The 25,643-nt window shown below is 41.1% G+C and overlaps 1 protein-coding gene across 4 annotated transcripts; it reads right to left on the bottom strand.

Moving 5' to 3' along the window:
- Positions 1-931: 931 nt before the first annotated feature.
- On the bottom strand, positions 932-19,575 carry Bnip2 (BCL2 interacting protein 2). 4 transcript variants are annotated; one of them, XM_021171635.2, is made up of 11 exons: positions 19,359-19,575; positions 13,589-13,695; positions 12,995-13,062; positions 11,886-12,062; positions 9,881-10,057; positions 8,203-8,305; positions 7,061-7,192; positions 5,727-5,813; positions 5,524-5,622; positions 4,839-4,874; positions 932-2,122 (listed from the first exon to the last, which is right to left on the bottom strand). In XM_021171635.2, exons 2-11 carry the CDS (start codon positions 13,636-13,638, stop codon positions 2,071-2,073), a joined length of 981 nt encoding a protein of 326 aa, XP_021027294.1. In that variant the 5' UTR covers positions 13,639-13,695; positions 19,359-19,575; the 3' UTR covers positions 932-2,070. The 4 variants fall into 4 exon arrangements, with proteins under 4 accessions (XP_021027294.1, XP_021027295.1, XP_029337269.1 ...); XM_029481409.2 differs by lacking the exon at positions 932-2,122 and adding an exon at positions 3,593-4,126; XM_021171636.2 differs by lacking the exon at positions 4,839-4,874.
- Positions 19,576-25,643: the final 6,068 nt, after the last annotated feature.

Here is a 25,643-nt window from a genome sequence, read left to right as displayed (position 1 = left end):
TGAATTATAGGTGGCCATGAGCTGCCTGCCCTCAGTGCTGGGAACTAAACTTGGAAGTGTTCTTACAACTGCTGAGCCAGCTCTCCATGTTTGAACTGAATATAGGCTATTTCTACTTTTTAAAAATTTACAAAACAAAACAAACCCAAAACAAACAAAAAACCCAAACCCCAAACCAACCATTTCTGCAAAAAGTAAAACACAGTAAAAAGCTGAAGCTATTGTCTGTATTTTGAAACTGACGATCTAAGTACTTAATGTGGAAGAAAACCAAAGACAAGCTCAATCCATTCTGAGACAGAAACAGGTGAGAGGCTCCAAAAGACATTCTACAAGCTACTCATGAGTCTGGGGTAAGTTCAGAAGGGTATCTATGCAGCTAGGTAGGCCACACGGACCTTAAACTCACAGAGCTCTGTCAGCCCGTGCCTCCTAAATTTTGGAATTAAAGACAGATACCACCACACCTGGTGCTATATAGTTATTCTTGGTTTCCTTCACCTACACAAGTAAAATGGTTTTGGCTCAGCGTACTACAGTAGCACTAGTGCTGGATCTAGGCTGAGAGGTTGTGGAGAAATGTTTTACCCAGAAAGTCTTCCAGCTTGACCATAACTGGTTTTAACCTCGCAGGTCAAATATATGCCTGAGAAGGACAAAGAAGTAAAGAAAAATTCTCTTTTGCAATAGAAGCTTAACCCTAAAAACTGACAGTGGTGAAGGTCATGTGCTACGTGTGGGAGAAAATGACCTAAGCTTCGCTCACACCTGCTTCAGTGTTGTTTTGCGACTTTTGTGAACAGCTCATATGAAGGGCTGGGTGTCATGAAGCTGATACGCGTACTAAATATGTATACACCAGAGAAGTCCGTGACACATGACTAGACAAACTCATTGTTTTAGAATGATTTTGAAGGTAATTAGACCTTGCTTGGAGGCACAAATAATATTTATTTCAATGTTCAGTCAAGGTACGTAACCACATGAAATGAAGGCTTACATACAGCAAATGTTGTCCTGAGTGCACGGCAGCAGCACTTCAATCCTTACAGAATCGACCCACGTACAGCACTGTACACCATCCAACAGCAACGTGAACACCCATCTGCGTAGGCCAAACCCCACTGTGCTCCAACAGCCGACGAGGAAGTCCTCTGGTAAAGTGCCCCACTGTGAGAGCATTGCAATAGCATTCCATCTGCTCTACAGACGCAGCTGATCACGAATACTCATCGGAGCCTCTGCAACCCCTCACAGCTTCACACTCATGACACAACTCACGTCACATTACTGAACACATCTTAAGAGCTTTCTTTTTTAAACAGTCCTGACTTTGGGTAAAGTAAAATGTCCCTTATATACAAATATATAAACCCTAACTACTAGCTTTTCAAAATCTCTAGTTCTGGTTCTAACACATCTTTAGAGAGGAAAGCAAGTTGTCACCCACCTGCCCTTCCACCACACTAAGAAACAATGTGCTTTCAGGGAGGAGAAGCCCAGGCTGCTACGACTGTCTCGACCACATGCATGACCTTAGGTACTCTTGGCGTCATTTACCTGTCCCTGCTTTAGGACAACCCAGCCTGTTACCCAGGAAATGTATCCAACCATTTACAAAAACAAATTCTTACATGCACTTTACATTTAAAATCGTGGTCTTATTTACTTGTATATATTCATCCACGAGATAGGTACACACTAAAATTTATTGCCCCCAACATAAAAAATATATATTATTTCTTTCCTTTGTCATTTATGTATATAAATACTTTACTGAAGATGCATCATTCAAATAAACAAATGTAAAAATTGCTTTTTATAAAGTGTAGCTCTTTACTATTTAGCAATATAAAATGATTACAATATAATTAGTCATTAAAGAGCTAAATTCAAGAGTTGCAAACCATGACAGCAGTGAACAGTCCCTTGTACAAGAGTCCATTTGGAAAGAAGTCAAGTAAAATTTGCAACCGATTCCATAAGCACATGAGCGCGTCATGAGTGCACTAGGACGCACTACAGCCCCGCCTCCCGGGCGCTCGCTCTTGTCTGGGCTGCACGCAGCACTTACTGCTCACTTTTTGGTGGTTCTTGTTTTCCATTAAGCTCTTGATCAATTCTGTTCAATGAAAAAACACAGCTAATTAAAAACAGTCACAACACTGGCAACTGGGTGGTTTCTTTCTGAACACTACTTTTAGCAGAGATTATTCCCTTAAAAAAACAAAGCTTTGCAAACAAAACAGATATAGTAGGAAAAAAAAAAATCAAGCAAACATTTCCCAAAAGGAACAGAATTTTTCTAAGCAACAGGACACTGGCAAGGATACATTGTCTCTATTTTTTTTAAGACCACAGGATACTTTATGTTCATAACCATAAACATTCTGAGAGCTGATGACTGATATAATTCCACTAAAGCAAGAAGTTTAGTGGGTAGGGCTGCTGACAGAAAAATCAGCTGTCTCAAAAATGATTGTTAACTGAAATTTAAATGTGTCATTTAAATCACCAACTGACCAATTAACATTTTAAAAATCCAGAACCAAACTGTGTCTTCCAGAATAGCAACTATACCATTTTCTGGAATTCACTGGTATACTGTGTGTGAATGCTGTTCATTTATTATGAAAGTAAGCCATATGGACTCAACATTCAGAAGTATCTATAAGGAGTTAAAAAACTTCACTGGATTAATGGTTGGTTGGCCAGAGGTACTAAGAAAATGTAGGCACATGGAGATGAGAAGATAATGTGGTAACAGTACTGACCCTGGAGTAGCTTGAATGGCTGGTGTGAGATATATAAGTCACACTAGTACAGAGCAGGACGGTTCTTTTCACACCTGTTTCCATACCTACAATTACCTAAATATCTGTCAATCAAAAGTAAAAAGCCCTGAACTGTTGTAAAAATATATTATCTTGGCATCAAAGATTAGCTAATACTCTTGTTAAGGCCTATAATACACAACTGATTTTTTTAAAATATGAACTACTATTAAGAAGTAATTGTAGGCACTGTTGAAGCATGACAGCTGCCTGGCCACACACCACATTACAGAAAGAAAACAGGTAAAACATTTAAAAGGACTATACCTCAATCCTTAGTTCCTAGCAAATATTAGGAACACCTGTCCACCTTCCACTTAACAGATGCTTGCCACACTAACCCCCCCCCCAAGTTTTATCTTAAACATATTTCTGTATTTAGAGATAATTAAACAAATATTTCTCAAATCATCTTTAATACTAAAGTAAGTTTTATAAGAATTAAGGGCTGAAAGACATCAGTAATGACACTACTGATTTTGCATTTTGTCAAAATGGGAAAAAATGCAAGATAAATGACTACATTTCTTTTTTTAGCAGGGGAACATAGATTAAGTGAATGCTTTCAAATGACAAAAGTAAAACATGTGATGCCTGGATTACTTATGACAGCTGATAAAATACTAAAACCTTTTTAAAAGGGGTATTACCAGCACATTTCCTCATCAGAAGCATTTATATATACAGGGTTCCCCCTTCCCCCTCTCTCAATGCTCCCCCACCCCAGCTCCTGAAACTCACTATGTAGACCTGGCTGCCCTCAATTCACAGAATCTGCCAGTCTCTGCCTCTCAAGTGTTGTGATTAAAGGCATTTGCCGCCCCAACTCCCAGTAAGTCATTTTAAAGTCTAGAAAGTAGGTGGTGTCAAACTACTATCTATAATTATCGATGATATTTTGAGTTTCATCCATTTGTCAGGCATATACACAGCACTGCCTAGAGAGAAGCAGACCCCACTACCCAAGCTACTATTTACATACTGCTCTACACAACATTAGTGAATCTTGTTTAAACTGGACAGTGCTACACAAAAATAACTCTTAAATGGTTAGCTGAATTCTCACCAAAGGAATCAAACTGTTCAAAATTAAGACTACACCAGCAAAGATTCTAACCGGCCCCACAGATGGTTAAAGTAACATGTGTACGTCTCTCTTCTTAGTCTCTAAGATCATAGTAAGTGACATTTGCTAATGCTGTTGTTACAATTTAAGAATAAAATGAAATCTACTAACAGTGGGTGTGGTGGAGGAGAAGCGCAAGCTCACAGTTGGATACTGCAGCAGAAGACTGTGAAAGAGAGGCCAGCTTGAGGTACGGAGTAAGACCAGCTCCAAAACTAAACAAAAACTCCCAAACTAAACTATGAATAAATCAGGACCAAGGCTTTTCTAAACTACTATATAAAATGGTAAACTATTTTATGCTCTGCCTTTCATCTTTATGCTAAGACATTAACAAATGAAAGGTTGTTACACTCAAAGCAGATGTGTTCAAAATTAAATTTCAAGTAGAAAGCAGAGTGTTTAACTGTTAAATGGTACACTGAATTTAGGTATTTTATCACATGTAGAATTTGACTGGTTAGCAGGCTATTTAATTTAAGCATATAGAGAAAATCAATGTTGGTTAGCCAAAGAGTATATGCATTGCAAATATAATCATCGACCCCAAGGGAATAAGCTGTTGCTTGAAAATGTCTGTATACCTACTTCAAAAGCAAAATGCTAAAGTTTTCAAAGGCCTGGGATTTTAAGCAGGGCTCCCAGTGATTTCTCTGGGTTCAGCACACAGAGTAGGAGAGCTCTGATAGGAACGCACACATTAAACATGCTCATATTGAGCAGGAGGAGCTTGGGGTTGGTCCTGTACTGGACTCTGGGCGACATTTATATTTACAAATGCTATTCTCTGTTTGCAAGCTAACCAACTAGCAGCAGGGTTAGTCTGTGCAATGCAAATGGACTAGTCTAGATGCAACCCAGTCAAGGTGTGCATGTACCTTTTTTGTCTCTTTTTAAACTTTTCTTCTTCATACCTTGGTAGGGAAGAGTTATTTCAGTAAATGCACATTTTGAGATTAAAAAAAAAAAAAAAAAAAAAGACTGAACGTGTAATTGTGTAGGCACAAATACGAAATACTAACATTTAACATGATGTAGAGACTACAAACCAACTGGGGAAATCTGGTTTGGAAACACTTAAGCCTAAACCCTGAGACCAACAGTAAGTCAGAGAAATACTGCACCACAGCACTGTGATGCCACTGCTCAACCAACAGTCTCTCCCAGTCTCTTAGAAGGCAGGCGGAAGTGAACGATAAAACAGAAAATTCTAGTTTCTGGAAAATATTAAGACCAAGCTGATTTAATCAACAACTTGTTTCTTTAGCAATGAGTTCTTTCAGTAATATGATAAACTCACTCCATGTGAGAGAGTAAGATGTGGAGTAGAAAAGATACTCTACAGGACTGCCTCTTCAGGAAGTCATCTCTCGGACTGTAAACAGCACTTAACATATAGAAGGACTCATTCATGAGTGGCCATCACCTCCAGTTCTGTAAACAAGGTGCTGTGAGGGGAAGCTGTGGGGTTCCTTACAAACCCTGTGTTCTGGAATACTGTGAGAGGGAAAAGCATTCCCCTTGCCCACAACCAGGAAGGGAAGGAAAGCAGGGCAGACGTACTGTTTGATGCACTCTGGTATGCCGACATACTCCATGGGAACAAGCTCTGCCAGCTCGGCCAAGTTAAAGACATATCTGATCTTCTGACTGAACTTTGAACTGGGGAAGAAAACACAAAACAATTATCTCAGTACTTCTGACTCATAAATCTGACATTTAAATACAAGATACTTTTTTTTTTAAATGGACACTTAGAAAATTACCTGATAAATGGTCTTGTAACAGCCAGAAGTGTTCGGATAAACCAAGAGGGGTGCACAATGATTAGAGACTTTAGGTTTTTCCTTAATCTGAAGACAAAAAGAAAAAAAATTATAATTTCTACACATTATAGCACAAAAAAGTATAATGCAAGTTTGTACAAAATAGATGAAAAAAAAGTCACCAACAATTTTCATTCAAGTGTAACATTCTAAAGACAAGAAAATACATTCCTGAGTTCTAAACATCCCTCCGATGCTGTGAAATAGAATTTATTTAATTTGTCCAAGTTCATGGCTTACTTTGTCTGCTTTCAAATGCCTGCTAGCATTTCCTCCTCCAGCAAGGAAAGCTGATACTGAACATGAAAGAAAGTCAACCCTTTTTTCTGTTCAAATCTAGGGAGAAAGAGGCATTTGCTTCTAATACCATGAAAAGCACTAACTTGTAAGGGGGACGGGGCAGAGAAAACCAAAGGAGTGAGCCAGGAGTCAGACCCAATAACACTTTGAAATTTAAAAATCTTCACTATAAAGTAAAAGCTTCTTTTTAGATATTTGTATGTATTTAAAAAAACAATCACAGAAGATAGTGAACATGTTTTCCTAGGGAAAAAACAAACCCTATTAACAAGTCAGGGTAAACCACTTGAATCAACGAAGGCAACACTGAACCATTATCAAGATTAGAGTTGCTTGATTGGTGTGGACAAATGAGTCTCAAGATAACACATTTTTAGTGATTGTTTTGAAAAACTATAGCTGGAAACCTGAGAGATGGCCTGGTTGGTCCAGTGCCTGCAGTGTAAGCATGGGGACCCAGGTCTCATTCCCCAGAACCCAGATAAAAAAGAAGAGAATGGTGTGGTGGGTACATAATCTCAGTGCTGGAACTCTCTAGGTACCTGGCTTATCAGCTCCAGGTCTGAGCTAGAGACTGTCTCAGCAAACAAAGAGGCCAGCATTTGAGTAGTAAGCTTAGTGGATCCTGACTTCTACACAGAACTTGTGCACCTGCACTGGCCCCACAGTACAGTACACAGCAGAGGGACATTGTCCAACCTTTTCCAACATGAATATTAAATAATGTGTTCTAAACAGCATAAGGAAGAATGGAGAGCAATCTTGTATATTTTGAAGAATTAAAGTCATTTTTACTAAAAGCAGACTCAAGTTACTCGCCATGACATTGTTCAGTGCCATCTTTAAAAAAATAAAAACATTCAGAAGTTGACAAGTAAAACCGAAGAAATTGATGTTATCTTTAAATGGCAACAGAAAGAATACTTTAATCTAATAAAACTACTGTAAAAATCTCTCAGCCAGGTCTACATCACCGTCTATCAATTTGCTGGTAGCATCTCCTGAGCCATCCCAGACTGGGCATTTTCCTTCGAGTTGTCGCACCATTTAAGTAAATGATCATGTAGTTCTCTGCTACCAACAGCTCTAAAGTGCCAATAACATATCTATAAAAACAAATTAAGTATATGTCTTAGACATCACCATTCAGGACTGAACAGACTCCCAAATAAACACAGTTCCCTCCCTTCTTCCACAGTAAGAGCAAGCACGAGCAGTAGGTGATGGTGGGACTGTTTAAAACAAAGTCACAACAAATCCTGCAGCCTGCGTGGCACTGTGTGTGGTCAGGGGACAGGTGGGACTGGGCACTGCATGCTCGGCTTCTCTCTGTGTATACTCGAGAGCTTCACAGTACAAAATGAAAAACTTCACTAAGCCAAGAAAAAGAGTGGCTTGTCAAGTCCCAGGGATATAAGTAATTTAGTCATATAATTTTGAGATGGTCAGTTACCTTTTTAAGCAATGTTTCCAAATACTAAAGTTGGATGAGATAATCTATACTAATTTTAAAATGCAACTTTTTTCTACTGAGTTGGAAAATATAGTTACATAATGCTAAAAAATAAAGACCTGAGGACTCAGAAGTAGGGTGACTTCTATATGTTGTTACTGTTAATGCCTGATGGAATATATACACACACACATACATACATACATATGCATGCATGCCAGACCAGAGCAGTCACTGAACTGTATCCCCAGTTCTTCTTGACATTTTACTTTGCCGCAAGGTCTCATTCCGTTGCTCAGGCTGACCCTAACTTTGATCTGTATATAGTTTGGACATGCCATCAACTTGTGATCCTTCTCCCTTAACCTCCTGAATAGCTGATTATTGGCCTGTACCATCAAGCTGGCTTCTTTCTTTCTAGTTTTTACAAGACTTGCATAAATTATGAGTCTAATCAGTTCAGAATTCTGTTCAAACATCTTGTTAAGATACAGTTACTTAGGTGGGCAGTGGTGGCTCATGCCTTTAATCCAGCACTCAGGAGGCTGAGGCAGGCAGATCTCTATGAGTTCAAGGCCAGTCTGGGCTACAGAGTGAGTTCTAGGACAGCCAAGGAGACACAGAGAAACTGTCTTGAACACAGCCCCCCAAAGCCATACTTACTTAAAGAGATTGTCCATCAAATATCTATAGTTAGGCTGACCACTCTCAGGCATGAAACAGACAGCAAATACAACAATGGCATTTAAGCCATCTCCATAATATCCTGGGAAGAAAAGAGAAGGGTAAAAAGTCTTTGGCATAACTTTACTCTATAGGATTATCATTTTTAACTCTGTATATCTGACTGCAGAGCTTCCAGATGTACAATGACTATAGGGCTGACCAAGAGATGCAGCTGGCAAAGCAAACTAAGTAGGAACAATTTTATAAGAAAAGCTCAATCGGCCAGATTATAACACATTTTATCCAGAGTGAACTGCACTCTGACCAGGAAAATGTGGATACTATTTTGCACAGCACCTAGAATTCCTATATTGTATGGTCAGACTAACAGAGTGATAGCTTACAGTTTTTGACTGACCTGCAAGTCTCCTAGGGGGAATGGACAATTTTTGTGTATCTCCAAAATGAAACAAACAGTGCTCCACTGAGCTAGGTGAGTTGTGAATGAAAAGCTGAAGTCAAGTCAAGCTTCCCAAAGCCCAAGAGGGGGCTTGTGTCAACACAACAGCATCTCAGTCACATACCAAACTGCAAACAACTCAACACACAACACTGTAGCGATGCACACAGTTTATTTGGGCCATGAAATATTCAGTGATAGAGAATAAACTAAGCCATGGCGTGGATGTAGCTGCTTAGAAGCATGCTGAATGGCAAGGAGTGCACGCTGAGACCAGTCACACAGCGTTCCTTAAGAGGCAAAGCAGACTGTGGGCTAGATTGTGAGCAGTGGTTATTAGAGAATATGGACTCACTGGAAAGGTGTAGAGATTCCTGGACAAAGTTAAATGTTCTATGTGAGTGTGGATTATACCTATGTGTGCATATATGTAAATGTTTAAATAAACTGAGAGACTTACAAGCTTTTGTTGAAAGTCATCTAACTGTATTCGTTAAGTAAACTAAGATAAGTAACGTGTAAATGCTTGCAAAGGGTTCAAGAAACTAACTTCTTTTGAGTAGTAAACATACAGGGTGAAACTATTATACTTTTAAAACTTATAGTAAACATGTAAAAATACTGTTTAAAAGTTATTTGTAGGCGCCCATAGAGGCCATAAGAATGTACTGGATCCCATGGAACTGGAGTTGCAGATGGCTGAGAGCTATTATGTGGGTGCTGGGAACTGAACTTGGGCCACTGGAGGAGCACCCAGTGATCTTACTGCTGACACACCTTCCCAGCTCCTATAGAATAATTCTTAGTTGTCCTTTTATCATTTTACTTCAAACCTTTCTAATCCTTGGGCTGGAGAGACTGCTCAGCAGCTAAGAGCACTGGCTGTTCTTCCAGAGGACTCAAGTTTGATTCCCAGTAACCACATGGAAGCTCATAACCATTTATAACTCCAGTTCCAGAGGATCTGCTGCCCTCTTCTGGCCTCCATGGAGACAGACATGAGATACCCAAGTGGTGGTGTCTAGACATACATACAGGCAAAACACACATCTACATTTAAAAAATTAAAACAAAGTATTAAACCTTTGATATTAAAATGTCTGAGAATTTTTCTTTTTCTTTCAAAACAAGCTACTATCTCTAGGCACATTTTGTGACAGCATTAGATTTTGGACATTGCATCTAAAGATACAGAGGGTCTGCCCTAACCCTCACCTCCATGGCTAATAACTTTTTTGTAGGGCTCAATTGCCTTCATGTCCACTCTGTGGTCCTGTTCTCCAATCCTGAACATGCGCCAGCGGCGTCCGTCTTCCTTTTCTTCTGTGGCTGTGTATTCAGTAATTGAGCCTTTCCTAATGACTTCAGTAGTTTTGGGTTTGGGAAGATCATCTGTTAAAATAAAAGGCTTTTGAATCACAAACTGTTATTTACATAATAACAATCAAAATTGTATGTTAACCACTTTACTATCAAGATTACTCCAAGTGTTTTCTGTTTTCTCCTTGGTGTGCTGTGGGGCTCCCCAGGCTCGCCTCACACTTCTGGGCTCAGGTGATCCTGCTTTAGTCTCCAAGCATCTGGGAGTATAGGTGCACACCACCATAAACAATTATTTACAGAGAATTTTCAATATATAAGCTGACATCATCACCTTTATAACAAGAAAGGGCTTGTTCTTACTTAAGGCCAATTTATGTCTTTAAAATCAGTTTACTTAAACTTTCTACTGCCCAATTCAACAAAGCACCAAGTTACAGTGCAACATTTACATCAGGCGTAGGAAAGACAGAGCAATCAGATCTTACTACCTCGAATGCCTTTCCAGATTTCATTCAGGACAACAGTGTCCATCAGAGTTACTAACACAGCTTTCTTCTAGTAACTATCTGAGAGCCAATTGTTTTAGCACATACACTAATTACAAAACACTGTAATACAAGATAGAAAGTGGTTAACTACTCAGTGATCGGTTTCCCTTTGATCAGCTTTATAAAGCAGACATGTACTTCTGAAGAACACATGCAAAAATTTATGTCAATTAACATTAGCCAAAGCTCCAATGATTACGTGTAATTTATGTTTGCAGATTGCAGGTTAGTTGATTTAAAATGAAGTAATGATTTTTAAAACTTTAGTATGGCAGTCCTTACCAAAAGATGGGGGGAAGGGAAACCTACTGCATGTTAGTTGTTTCCAAGACAAAGCTGTTAACGGAAAATATCCTTCCAGGAAATGACTACAGCAGCATTAAGGAGAGAAGAGACAAAACACACAGGCAGAAAACTATTTCAGTGTCTGTATAAAAGATTGCTTCTTACTGGGCTGCTTATTGAACCAGTAAAACAGGGAAGGGAAAAAAAAGAACAACAGCTACAGAGTATCACTCTTCATTACCTATTGTCTATCTCTTTTAAGTACAGTTTTGTTGCAAAATTCACTTTAAAGATGAAACAAAAAGATTATTAATATCTGTCTAAATCTCACAATCAACTACAGCCTAGTTCTAGAATGCACACAAAGCAAAACATACACCAATGCCTCTGCACACCAACTGATTACAATCGCACTGTCAGACTGGGGCTAGGCACTCACTACTTGTACTTTGTAAGTACAGCCTCCTCAGCACCTTCTCTGCCGGTGCTTAGATAGTTAGTGTTATTACTTGTGACAGGATCTAAGTCGTCCTGGATGTCACTGAACTCACTACGTAGACCAGGCTAGCCTGGAATTCAAGAGATCCTTCTGCTTCTGCCTCTGGAGGACTGGGGTTAAAGGGATGTGCCACCATGCCCAGCTCCATAGGTGTTTTTTAGCATATTTTTTTTAACATGTCTCTTTAGAGGACTCCCCCCCCCCCTCCAGATTGACTGACAAGAATATACTAGAATATTAGGCAATACTTTGGAAGCAACTATGAAAAATCAAAACTATACAATACTGGGCAAGTAAGGAAAAACAAAACAAAACTAAACTAAAAGAAAGCTACCTTCATAATCTAGTCTTGAAAACTTCAAGTACTTTCAGAATCTTCTACTTTAGAAACAAATTTAGGAACTGCAGAAAAAATAACATATTTCAAACAAAATCCTTCAATGGATTTTAGCAGGCTTTCTGTTAAGATCTGGCCATATCGTACTTCTCCTAAAGAGAGCACCATGGTAAACACTATGCAATATAAACATTCATTCACAAAGCTCATATAAAAAGAGTGAATTACCTTCCCACTCAAACTCATCACTGTTCTCTGATGGGGTGTCTAAGCCTTCCAGGTCAACCTCTCCAGCTTCATCCAAATCATCCGACCACAGAGAGTCTTCACCAGGATCCAGGGTCAGGCTGATGTCTGGGGCCATCAGTTTCTTCCTTACTTTGTTTCCATTAACTTCTAATGAGCCTGAAGTTGGAAACAAGGAAGAAGACTGGGCTACTCAGATGCTCCATTTCACAGAGAGACATTTTAGTCACTTCACTCTTGAGAAAAACATTTAAAAGAAAATTCCAAAATATTCATTAATAAAACCTGGCTGTGATCACCGCTGCCTGCTGCTTTCTAAAAGAAGATACATTTTTATTCTATTTGTTTTAATTTTATGTATATGGGTGTTTTGCTTGCATATATGTCTGTACACCACTTTTGTGCAGTGCTTAAGGAGGCCAGAAGAGTTCCAGGGAAACTGGAACTGGAGTTACAGATGGCTGTGAGCTACAAAGTGGATGCTAAGAATTGAACCTGGGTTCTCTGTAGGAGCAGCAAGTGTTCTTAATTGCTAGGGCACCTCTCCATTCCCAATTTATTTTTAAGTATGTATATACATGTGTGTCTCTGTGTGGTTATATGCACCTGAGTGCAGTGCCCACAGAGTCCAGGAGAGGGTAGCGGGCCAGGAAATTAATTCTAAGTACCGTGAGATGTCTGAGTGGACTTGGAGAATGGCACTCACTGTCTCTTCTTAAAATAATTATTTACTACTGCTTCTTTGTCAAGAGATCAAGAATGTACCTATTTCCCTTTAAACAACAGAGGCCGACTTTATAGTCATTTATTAAATAGTCTTTTGCTCTTTGTAAAAAATTCGAAAACCAAAGGTGTATTTTTTATAAAGTTAAATTTCTCAAGGATTCCAAAATTTGTCCTTTGACCCCCTCTATCAGGAAATAGGAAAAAAAAAGCTCAATGTTGTTGGTCTCTCTCTGTGTCTTTCTCTCTCTCTCTCTCTATATATATATGTGTGTGTGTGTGTGTGTGTGTGTGTATAAAGAAAGAAAGAAAGAAAGAAAGAAAGAAAGAAAGAAAGAAATGTACTTAAAAGTACCACAAAGTCTTACCAGGCGGTCTGTCTGGATCAGTTCCATCTAGTGTATCTGCTTCAATGCTGTCATCTTCTGGTAAAGGTCTACAAGACAGAGACAAGCTCTTTAACCCAGAAATTAAAAGCAATTCTTTTGACAAAGATCCACTAAAGTGTCACAGTTATAAGGACTAAACCTGTGTTTCATAAGTTCTACAAACCAGCTTGTTTTTTTTTGTGTGTGTGTGTGTGTTGAGGTCAAAGATAATCTCAGATGTTCCTTAGGGGCTGTCTACCATTTGAGACAGCATTTGTCACCAGCCTGGGATTAATCAAATAGTCCAGGCTAGCTGGCAGGCTGGCCTGGGGCTCTGGTCTCCATCTCCACAGTGCTGGGGTTACAAGTAGACACTACCAAGCACAGCTCCCTAAAAACCTGAAGTTGAAATGATTAAAACAAATATGAAAAGATAACCAGCCACATATTTGGTGGAAAATATCTTTCATTTCCTAGTACCCAGTGATCACTTGTAACCTTCTTTTTAAAAAGTCCAACATTCAAGATCTGACATTTCATTAAAGAAATTCTGATGTTTTGTTCCAAATCCGTTTAATAAAAAGTACTGCTCACATTGGAAAATCTTCATCCTGCCATTCTTCCTTCAGCTCCACGCCTTCCATCCTCAGCCTAGACTCAATGTCAACTTCCAGCTCCTGGCAATCCAGGCAGCCAAGGTCCTGGGGGAGAAAGGGGAGGAAGGAAGATGAACAACAGTTTGATTTCCACTTTGCCCTTCATCTGCTGCAAAGGTGCAGCAATCTCTCGTGAAGCTCACATCTCCGTGCCAACAGCCACAGAGGCTTTAGTTCAGTAGTCTGGTTATGAAACTTGACCTACTGCAGATAAATGGTGTCTCTCTCATAGAATAGTAAACCAGCCTCTGCCCTCTGCACAGGGGTAGGTCTAGAGGCGCACTAGCATGTTCCATGTACACGCATACTCACCAGAGTCCAGTGCTATGCAGTGTTTACAGCTCCTTCTCACCACTTCTAGGTCACTTAGAGTCTACTCAGGAGCTTGTCCAGTGGAGGAATTGTACTGATTTCTGATGTACTTCCCATTTGTACCATGCCTCTCTTGTAGAGCTCACTGCTCCAGCTACTGATGCTGTCACATATGCAACTCTCTATTTTAAGTCGTGCCCCAAAGCTTAATCTTGGTTTTTCTGCACTGACTCACCTTCTGTCTGACAGAGTAAGACAGCTGAGGTACAGTATAAGTCATGAAGAGAGACTAGAGAGATGGCTCACAACCACTTGAGACCGCAGTTTTTTGGGGGGGGGGGTGTATACACCCTCTTTTGACCTTCAAGAGTATGGCATGCACGCTAACAAAACACTCATACATAAAATAAAAAATAAACAAATCCTAAAAAAGTCATGACTATTAGTCGGTAAAAAGTACCACAAAAGCAGCTGGCAAATCACCGCAGCAGAGCTCCTCTGCCTGTCAACTCCTTACATCAGTAACCAACAGAGCAAGTCTCTACAGAGCACTGACACACAATTCTCTATCCCCGAGACACACCCTTGCCCCTTAGTGTAGGCTGTCTTCAAACTTGTGACCTTTCTGTTCCTGCCTCCTGAGTTCTGGGACTATAGGTATTGGCCAGAATGCCTAGCTTCGAGTTTGTCTTAAGAGCCACACAGCATAACTGGAACTACAAAAACAGATAAATAAAAACAAAACCAAAGTAGTAGTAGTTCCAAGTGGTTGACACAGAGAAAGGGCAGCACACCGAAACAGCACACCAATGCCCTTCTCTAATCTAATACCTGATATTTTAAAACCATATACAAAAAGACAAAACAAAACAAAAAACTAACCAACTAAAAAACCCAAAAAACCCCAAAACCCAAAACCTTTCTAATAAATGAGAACCATTCACATTCATATTGAATGATATTCTAAAAACCAACTAAAGGAAATTAAATCCCTGAATCGTTGTTTCATATAGCAAACTAACTTCATTCCTCCAATGACTAGAGGCCCTCTGCCTCCCAGCTTGAGCACTTACTTATAGGAAAGTCTCAAAGGGCCAATGCTTTAATAAGTCTTTTTATTAGTACAGGGAAAGGTAGCGTGCCAACTTCCTGTTACTGAACTACCTGCTGGGTAAACCACCAGAACAGCCCCCATGTCTTGCCCACCTTTCTACTGGGTGCTGGGGTGGGTGAGGAGAAACTACAATAGTCTGGGTATCTTTTTCAAATAACCAGAAAAAAAAATCTCAGAAGTAAGCAGGGACTGACAGTTGTAATCAATACATTAATCTCAGCGCATTACAGGCTTCACAGTGGAGGCACACCAGAACTGGCAAGTCTGGGTCAACCCCTTAAGCTTCTTTTGCTTTTTGAGCTATATAAATAGTTATGTTTCCCTTAAAAAATATTATGAGAATACTTTGTAAGAACATAGATACATGCACTATAAATGACTGTTGGTAAAGTTATTCTTTATTTGTAAGAAGAAACGTTTCTTCATGACTTCATGACATGCCTCTGATCACTCTCATGACTGCTGTATTACTTGAAAACGACTTCCAAACTGTGGAGGCTCAGGCTTGTAACCTTAGTACTACAGGAGGATTGCTGCTGAGAGCAAGACTAGCCTAGGCTTTGTAGCTAGATCCTTGTCTTAACGTGACTAAAACAAAACAACAAAAAGGGGGCTCCTTATATACAGGGCTGTAATCCCTGCTACCTCAGAGGCCGAGGCAGGAAGTCTGCATGTTCAAGGCCAGCCTGAGCCTTTGTGTCAGGCCCTGTTACAAAATAAAACTGGAAAACAGGGCTGGGGCTCAGACACTGCCTGCTCAGCATCTGGGGCCCTGAGTCCCATCCTCAGCAGCACAAGCAAACGTGGAAAGCCCAAGTCCGTGAGCCTTTGCAGGCAACTTCCTCAATTTCACTCTAATGTTTTCAGTCATGTGCTGTTCACACATCTCCATACATTATCGTGGACTTTTAGTTATGGGGAGGGACGATTATCTAGGCCAGTTAAACAAAGAAGGAACAGAGAGAAACAGACTAACTCCACCATTTCACCAAGAAATGGGGGTAGCAGACTAGGTAGATAAAAACAAAGTCAACAATTGAGTTTTGTTCTTGGAAGCACTTTATCACCAAGCAGCCGTAGGAACAGGAAACAGTGAGAAAGGCGTTGAAATATGCAGCACTGCTCTGGAGGGAATCTGGATGCCTCTGACTCCCAAGTCCACTGCCTTCCCAGTTTTGCTTTTAGAACTTTAAAATGTTAGAATACAGACACAGTACTTTAATACACTACTTGTCAGAATAACATATTTCCACAGAAATAATCTGATAACTGGGTAGCTTGTTAGCATCTCTTCATGGCAGTTATATGTGGCGGTCATAATGCAATCAACAGCCTCTGATCCTAGTCAGGTTAAAAAAAAAAAAAAAACAACAACAAACATGATGGATTCCTCCCTACACAACTTCAGAGGGGAGGTGTGAATCCAACCACACTAAAGAAGGGAAGCCACCAGCAGTTTAGGAAGGTGAACAGAATTAAGTATTAGGATCCTATTTTGACCTATGTCGGCTGTGACATGTTTCCATGGTAACTGTACTGTCATGTACTTTAAACACTGCTGCTGGTGCAAGTAACTTCTGTGCTCAATGAAAGCACACAGAGGCAGAAAGCCTGCACTTGCACAAGAGGTTCTGCTTGATTTACTTTCATGTCTTATGAGCAGCCTATACACCCCCGAAGACTAAGCACACGGGGACCCCTGGACAAAGCCTTCACTCTTGCTTGTCACTGTCCCCAAAGGTATGACTGTACTCATGTAAGAGTCTATCTTCTTAAAGCACACGTGCGCGCGCGCACACACAGAGGGTGGGCAGGTTAGTGGTGTGTGCTTTGGCAGGAGAGTGGAGGTCAAATTACAATTTTCCGGCATGGTTCTCTCTGTCCACTTTCTTCGACTGCTTCATGCTCCCAGCTTAGCTGGCCAGGAACTTCAAGAAGTTTCTCTTGTCCCCTCCTCCCATCTTGCCATAGGACTGCAGGGATTACGGCTGGCTTATGTGGGTTCTGGGAGTCAAACTCAGGGGTTCAGGCTTTCTAGACAAGTGCCCTTACAGACTGAGCTATCTCCCTTAGTACGATCATGAAGGGCTTTCAAGAACAAAATGCTTCCACAGTAATGTTCACACATGTGCACACACACAACCAACAAACTAGAATGGTGCTAACTTCTCTCAGAACTGTTAAAAACATAGCATAGGATAAACACCTAGAATACATTTATTAAACTATCAGTATGCAGAAGGTATTAGAGATGTTGCTGACACCTTTAAGTAGACCAAACTCTAAAGCCTGATCTCAAACAGTTTGCTTGTTAGAAGGCGGTTATAATGCCAAGTCAGGACTATCTGTGATATTGCTTGCTTGCTTGCTTGCTTGGTAGGATGTAATCTTAGCATAAGGCCTTGAATACTGCCAGCCGAAGGCACTCTTGGTCTAGAAACATAGCCTTTTGTTCTCAGATGTCCCTTTCTCTCCTCTCTACAGAGAGAACAATCAGGACCACTGTCCCAAAGAGTATTTCGCCTTTACTTCACTACCCATTAAAAACTAATGCGTAGTTGAGGGTCAGTGCCCAACAGGTTGTGAGTGTTGTGGTTTGTATATTCTTGGACCAGGGAGTGACACCATTTGGAGGTGTGGCCTTGTTGGAATAGGTGTGTCACTGTGGGCGTGGACTTAAGACCCTCACCCTAGTTGCCTGGGAAGTCAGTCTTCTACTAGCAGACTTTGGAATGAAGATGTAGAACTCTCAGGTCTGCCTGTGCCATGCCTGCCTGGATACTGTCGTGCTCCCACCTTGATGATAATGGACTGAACCTCTGGACCTGTAAGCTAGCCCCAATTAAATGTTGTTTTTTATAAGACTTGCCTTGGTCATGGTGTCTGTTCACAGCAGTAAAACCCAAACTAAGACAGTGAGGTAGAATGCAATGTCATTAGCCCTTTAGCTTAGACACGAGACAAAAGACAGACCCTATGTCCTGATCCCCAGATCTATAACAAATCTGTCTGTAAAACGAAATGTGGTTATACTTAAATGTGAAAGGTCCTGTGATGCCTAAAGATGTAAGTATGTTGGTTTATGGTAATTCAGTCCCTACTCTATGCACATGTCACATTTCCTAGTCCAGCAAGCTAGAAAAGACCTAAGAATGGCAATGAGAGATAGAGATTGATTAAGAACCAAGCAAAAAAAAAAAAAAAATGTGCGAGGCAACCAAACATTGGTAACTTCATGTATGGGTAACTTAACTAGATAACTTCAACTCTAACTTTGAAGAAACACCCACTCATGAATTACAGAGTTTCTACAAGTGAGGGCTAGAGGAGTGGGTCAGTAATTAAGCATGCTTGTTGCTCTTCACAAGAGTCTATTTCAGTTCCCACCACAACAGCCTATAATGCCAGCAGCTCCAGGGGTTCCGATGCCCTCTGCAGTCGCCTATTCCACATAACAAGACACATTAAAAAAAAAAAAAAACTTTTGAGAAAAAAAACTCTACAATTAAAGGATTCTAATAAATCATAAGAAAACGTGCACTTCATTGAAGATGGGAATTCAAGTATAAGGGAAAACATCCTAATTAAAAGTGACGCAAAAGAAAGCAATACTAAGATACAATCGCAAATGAAAGGCACTAGAAATACCTTGATAAACACTGCAAAAGTTGTGTCCTCATAGAGTTCCTAGGACAAAGGAAGTTTCGAAGTAACGTAATAGATCCAAATAAGTTTCTGATTGAACGTGAACAGACCTAGGAAGAATTCTTCAGTGGCATCGGATGCATACAGCAATCCAAAGCCTCCTAGCCGGTATTTAAATGAAGAGGTTAAGTGTCTGAGGACAGCCAAGGATCAGGCATTGACGTACACACCCTACCCTAGGATATCACACTCAGGAAGGTTCAAGAGAGCCCTGATGACTTAAAGGATGCTGTCTGTGTATGCTGTCTGCGTCCATCCCCCCGAGGCTATGGGGTGCACTACACGCCCAAGTTTCTTTGTTCTGCTCGGGACTGACGCCGGTTAGGAACACGGAACAAACGAGGCTAGGGGAAGCCAGGAACCGGGAGGTTCCGCCCCAGGCTCTCCGGCCACAGACGGAAAAAGGAAGGGGGCGCGAGCCTGGCACCAGCGTCCGAGGCAGGGCGGGGCCCGGCAGCGCTCGGACCCGGAACGCGAACGCGCCAGTCCACGGCCGCGGCCCCCGCCTGGCCTGGCCGATCCTCCCGCAGCCCTCCGGCTGTGCAGTAGCCCGGCCCGCTACCCAAGCCGCGCTCACCCCGGAGGAAGCCGCGGCCCCCTCGTCCTCTTTGCCCCTCCAGGCCGGCGACGTGGGGCTGACGGCCAGGTCGCAGAAAGCGGCGCCGGGCAGAGCCCGCTGCCCTTGGTCGGCTGTGGAGACGGGGCCCAGCTTTTCCCGGACGGTCTCAGTTGCAGTCCGGGCGGCAGCAGCTGACCCGGATTCAGTGCGTACGCCCCGGCGGAAGTGACCACCTCCGGACCGGCGCCGGGCGCGGCCGAGGGAGGAAGCGGGGGCGGGGCGTTTTCCTAAAATCCTCGGCGAGTTTCCTCTGTGCGCATGCGCAGCCGCAAGCCCTTCTGTCCAGGGCCAGCTAAGGCTTTGGCTTGCTGCTGGCGAGGGAGGAGGTGGGCGCTGCTTTCTAAGGCTCACACACTTAACGTTACTGTAGTGACCTAACCTCGCTGTCTGAAAGGGCTATTTGTTTCTCTCTGTTTTCCTTTACTTGACATTATATTAACTATATTACAGAGTGAATGAAAAGGGGGTGGAAAATAGTCGATGTCTTATGTACGATAGCCAGGTCCTAGAAGAATCTACTTTGATAGAATTTTCCGACATGAATAGTTTTTCTCTCCAGTAATGCTTCTGAGAGAGTAATAAGTACCCCCCTCCTTCCCAGACTCTTCTCTTGTGTTCCGAGTTGGCCTTGAATTCCTTCCAGTGTATCTGAAATAACCTTGAAAACTAATTTTCCTGCCCCAGTCTCCAGAGAGCTGAGATTATCTACATGATTGTTACCACATTGTGGCAGAGACAGAGACAACATAGGGCTTCCTGACTGCTGCTAGGTAGGCACTCTATTATCTGAACTCTCCGTTCCCTCATCCTTTAAAATAGCGGTTCTTCACCAGTGGGTCATAACCCCCTGGGGGTGTTACAAAGGATCCGTTCTTGCAGGGGTTGCCCGAGATCATAGGAAATTTCATTACGATTCATGACTGTAGCAATATTACTGTTCTGAAGTTGCAACGGAGTAATTTTGTGGTTGGGGGTCTCCACAACATGAGGAACTGTACTAAAGGGTCCCAGCTTTAGGAAAGTTTAGAACTATTGCTTTAAAACATGCTTTTCCCAGTTATTTGTGGGTCCTATCTTGATGACGTAGAAAAAAATGAAAATAAAAGTGAAGTCAGTAAATGTAAAATATTTTATTATCACAGTCAGTAAAATATTTTATTATCACAGTCAACAGTCCTAAAATTGGCTGTCGTAAAAAAAAAAAATCCTCAAAAAGGGGGAGGAGGAGACAAGAGGTTTGTGGAGAGGAAACTGGGAAGGGGGATAACATTTGAAATGTCAATAAATAAAATAACCAATAAAAGATGAAAAAAATTTCTCAAAAGATCTCAACTTCTGTACTTTCCTGTGTGGGCCATTAACAATGTTTTTGAGTGGCTTCCGTCTATGAGCTGTCCTTTTAAGAAGCTTCAAGGGGCTGTTATTTTGGAGGGCAAGGTCATCCCTCTTAGAAGTTGAACGTGCTCAACCTGTCCAGAGAGCTAGTAGGTAACTATTTGGGCAAGCCTATTACTCCTAAAAGGAATGGTGAAGTCAAAAATATTTTAAATGGACCCAAAACACAGTTCTTTGGAGAATACAGTTTAGATTTGTTTTCTGTTGGCAGAGAGTTAAGCGCTCTGTGACGTACCTATAAAATGGAGAAAAAAAAGAATGCCCGCCTCATGGGGCTTTTGAGACAGAACAGTACTTGTATGTGAGACTGGACTGTTGCTATCGTCTGTGTTCGTCAGTATTATTCCCCTAGCAACTTTCTTAATTGCTGGAGGGGGAAACATGACAAACTGATGCACAAAGTTTTAGTTAAACCACTTGGCCACAGGAAGCATTTTCTCTCCAGTTACAGATTTTTCCGGAGTTCCAATTTGTATTTTAGTTCTGCAGTGTGCAGAGTTTCCCACACGGTGGCAGAAAATCGTTTGCAATCGTGCCAGAGAGTGAGGTTTTTGTGGTCTTGAGTTTCCTCATTTTAGTAACAGAACATGACTTGATTCAATGTTTGGTTCTGAGTAAGATACTCTGCAACATTTTCCTTTCATGAACTATTTATGTTTACTGTTGAAACATTAGAAACTGTGGATAAACCAAAAAGACTATCATTATGAATGATAACTTTCAGATTTGAATTTATTTTTATTCATTGCATGTCTTTCTAAAAATTAGTGGATGTAGTTTAATCAAATGATTAAGTTTATAAATTTTTTTGTTTAAAAACCTTTAAATTTATTTTTGGAACCTCATGCAGGCACTCTGCCACTGAGTTACCCTTCCTGTTTTGTTTTGGAAATATATCAGGAATTCCTTTTCATATTTATAACTGAATTTCATCACATTCATTCATTTATTCATTCACTTCACAGCTTTAAAAGACAGGATCTTGTGCATCTCAGGCTAGCCTCCAACTTGCAGTGCGGCTGAGCCTGGCTTTGAACTCCCGAGTTTCCTGCCATTACTTCCCAAGTATAGGGATTGCACCCTGTGCTTAAATTTCAACATTATATTTACTACCAATTTTTTATTTACCATTCAAGTAGTTCCACATTTCATAGTTAAAAACATTTTAAAAAAAAGTTCAAAAAATCAGAAAACGGACTAACTTATTTTCAAGTAGTACACTAGATACATTTTCAGATTATATATTTGATATATTTTTCTTTAACTTACATCTAATACCTTTAAACCATTGTATCTAAGTGTGTTTAATACTATTTCAACCCTGTGTTTACAAACTTTGGAGGCAATATTTAGTAGTTTTTTAAAAGATTATTTTATGTGTATGACTGTTTGTCTGCATGTGTGTTTGTGTGCTGGGTGTTTGCCTGATTCCTGCAGAGACCAGAAGAGGGTATCAGATACCCTGGAAGAGGACTTTCAGGTGGTTGTGAGCTGCCACGTGGGTGCTGAGTACGGACTCCAGATCATCTACAAGAAAGCAAGTTCTCTTACCTGCTGAGCCGTCTGTCCAGCCTGTGATCTTGGTATAACCTTTTCCGTCTGTCTCCTCTCTGCCTGGCTTCCCTAGGGAAGCCTGAGTGAGTTCTACTTCCCACTCCACGGCACTCAGCTTCTCAGATTGTTCCTTTCAGCTTTGTGATCTTCTGTTCCCACCATTAGTCCTTCTCAACCCTTGGGACATGTTATGAAGCTGTTCTAAAAGCACGCATTGCACTCCTTGAAATGGCTTTTGTGAGTGGTAAAAAGGGCTGGAAAGATGGCTTAGTGCATTAAGCATGCATACTGCTTTTGTTCCCAGCAGCCAGGTCAAGTGCTCCCAGCGAACTGTAACTCCCTCTCCACAGCTACCGCATCCCCTTCTAGCCTCCCTGCATACCTGCACGGACTCATACGCTCATACACACATACACATCGTTAAAGATAAGTAGTCTTTCCACGCTGCCATCTTGGTGTGCCTGAAAATCCTGACTGATGCTCTCAGGTGTCAACAATGCTGCAAAGAGAGGCAAACACCAGGCTGTTCTCCACCATCGTCTGGCCCCTAGCTTCACTGATGAAGCATTATTACATTAGCCAGTTTGAGGTCACCGATGATCACAGAGCTAAGAACACCACTGTGAACTTCACAGGCAGGTTAGACAAGCGTAGAGGGATCAGCCTCAGATCTGATGTGCAGCTCGAAGACTTAGGGAAATGGCCGAGTGTAATCTGCTCCCATCTCGTAGGTTTGGTTTTATTATCCTGACGACCTTAGCTGGCCTCATGGGCTGTGAAGAGGCAGAATGAAAGCACACAGGAGGGAAAGCCACGGAGCACCTTTTCTAGAGTTCTAAAATATACATAAAGTGCAATAAGAGAATAAACCCTTTTAAAAAAGAATATCGTCACACAGCTTTCTCTGATCTTGTACAGCCTGCCTTGCATATGACAAAGTCAGGGTTATCCAGTAGAGGAAGAAAGTTTCTCACGGAGACAAGTTGTCTACAGAGGAGCCCTGGGAATTCCTTTTGTTTGGGTGAAGTTCTTTGGGCCAAGGGTAATGAGTGCACGTGAGTGTGTCTGTGTGTGCGTTCATGTCTCTGAATGTGCATGTGTGTGATTGTGTTTGTGTGTCTGTCATCTGTGTCTCTGTGTATATGTCTCTGTGTCTGCATGTATGTGTTTGTGTGCATGTGCATATGAGTGTGACTGCGTGTGTGTGTGTGTGTGTGTGTGTGTGTGTATGTGTGTGTGCACTCAGCTTGAGGTGTCCTTCCTTAGCCTCTACTTTATTTTTTTTCCAGATTTGTTTGTGTGTCTGGTTGTTTTGCCTGCATGTAAGTCTGTGCACCACAGGGTGCTTTAGAGGTCAGAAGAGAGTGTTCAATCTGGAACTGAAGTTAAAGATGATTGTGAGTCATTCTGTGAGCCAAACCCAGGGCCTCTTATGAGCAACAAGCACTCTTAACCAGTGAACCATCGCTTTAATCTCAACTACTTGTTTCTGAGAAGCGGCCTCACATTGGGACCTGGAACTCATGAATTAAGCTGGCCAAGTTGTTCAGTGAAATCCAGGGATCCTCTCATCTCTGCCTTCCCAGCACTGGGATTGTAAGTGTGTGCCACCCTGTCTACTGCTTACATTGGTGCTAGAGATTGAACTCAGGTCCTTGTGGCTCGAACACCAGGCACATCCCCAATAGAGTAGTCATTTCTTAGAAGTGAATGCTGTTTTTTTGTTTGTTTGTTTGTTTGTTGTTGTTTTTTTGATCGTCACACAGGCACTTTTTTGGGAACATTTTCTAAAGTCATTCCTCACCAATATCTTAGAAGTGAATGCAGTCCCTTTATTTCTAATAGAATGAATGTCTTATTCTGCCAACAAGGCCACTCTGGAGGACTGGTTCTGACAGGAAGCAGTGTCTGGATTCACTCATAGATTCTATTCAGTGTCACTCCTAAATCTGCTCTTCAGACCTGGGCCCAGAAAAAGTAAGACACAATGAAGAGTTATGTATTTGAAATAATGCTAGAAATTGCTTGTATAATTCCCATTTCATGAAGCATAAGATGTATTTAATATAGGAAGTATATAAATTCAAAATATACTAGCAGGTCCCTCACAAATTTGGAAAAAAACCACAAAATACCCTTTTTTACATAGATTGAAGATATTTTTGCTGGTAAAGCTGAGGATAGAAGTGGATGTAATTATATATCCATTTAATTATTTATAAGTCAGTCTGGAATGCATATATACACACACACACATATATATATATACATACATATTCACTTTATAAAATCCAAAAATGAAACCCAGCAGCAGATTTTCTTGGGCATGGTGAATGTTTCCATTCTGTTATTAACTTGTCAAAGAAATTGTTCCAGAGAGAATTTGTGTACTCCTGTTTCAGAAAGTCAGATTGGACTATACATATCATCCTGTGTGCCATTCTCTGTCTCAGAGAGTATGGGAAAGAACCAGTAATACACATTTTAAAGAGAGTTGGATTATAGATTTTGAAAGTTAGATTGTAGCTTATCCTATGGACTACTGGGCTTGTTTGTTAGAGTATTTTACTACACTGGTTTAGTACCCGGGGCTTTAAGAATTTGACTCACTCGAGAACAGGTAGGTTGTGGTTTGAGGTTATACAAGTGTGAGAGTTCAAATTTCAACATGGCTATGTTTGTTGAATATGGGAGAGATGGGTTGTTATTATTCAGTGAAAAAAGATTAACACTAGGTTAGATTACCTATCACAACCAATAATGGGGCTAATCAGAGTTTATCTTCACATTTTTGGTAAGAGGTTTCTGTGAGTCTAAAAGAAAGGGACTAGGAAGATGGAGCAGTGGGTAAAGTGCTTGCCGTGCCAGTGTGGAAGCCAGAGTTTGGATCACCACCTCCCAAGTAAATGCCAGATATGGTGGTTTATATACCTGTAACCTCAGATCTGGGGTGCAGGCACAGGCAGACTTTGGGGGCCTACTGGCTCCACATATGTAAGCCTCAGGTTCAAAGAGAGACCATGACTCAAAATCTAAGGCGAAAGCAGTTCAGGAAGACATCCCAACATCTCCTCTGACCTCCACATGAGCACACTTTGGTGAGTACGTGGAGGTCAGTACACATGCTGGAACACACACACACACACACACACACACACACACACACACAGTGGGGGATAAAATGAAGAAGGGACAGATGCAATTTCATCATATAAAACCCTAAGATGGCATGGTGGTGCAGGACTTTAGTCCCAGTGTTCAGGAAGCAGAGGCAGGCAGATCTCTGTGAGTTTG

This window comes from Mus caroli, unplaced genomic scaffold (genome assembly GCF_978045245.1).
Source record: "Mus caroli unplaced genomic scaffold, Mus_caroli_1 scaffold_11, whole genome shotgun sequence".
In the NCBI taxonomy this organism is placed as follows: Eukaryota; Metazoa; Chordata; class Mammalia; order Rodentia; family Muridae; genus Mus; species Mus caroli.
The sequence above is the reverse complement of the archived record's forward strand: the minus strand, read 5'-3'. Positions and strand labels throughout refer to the sequence as shown.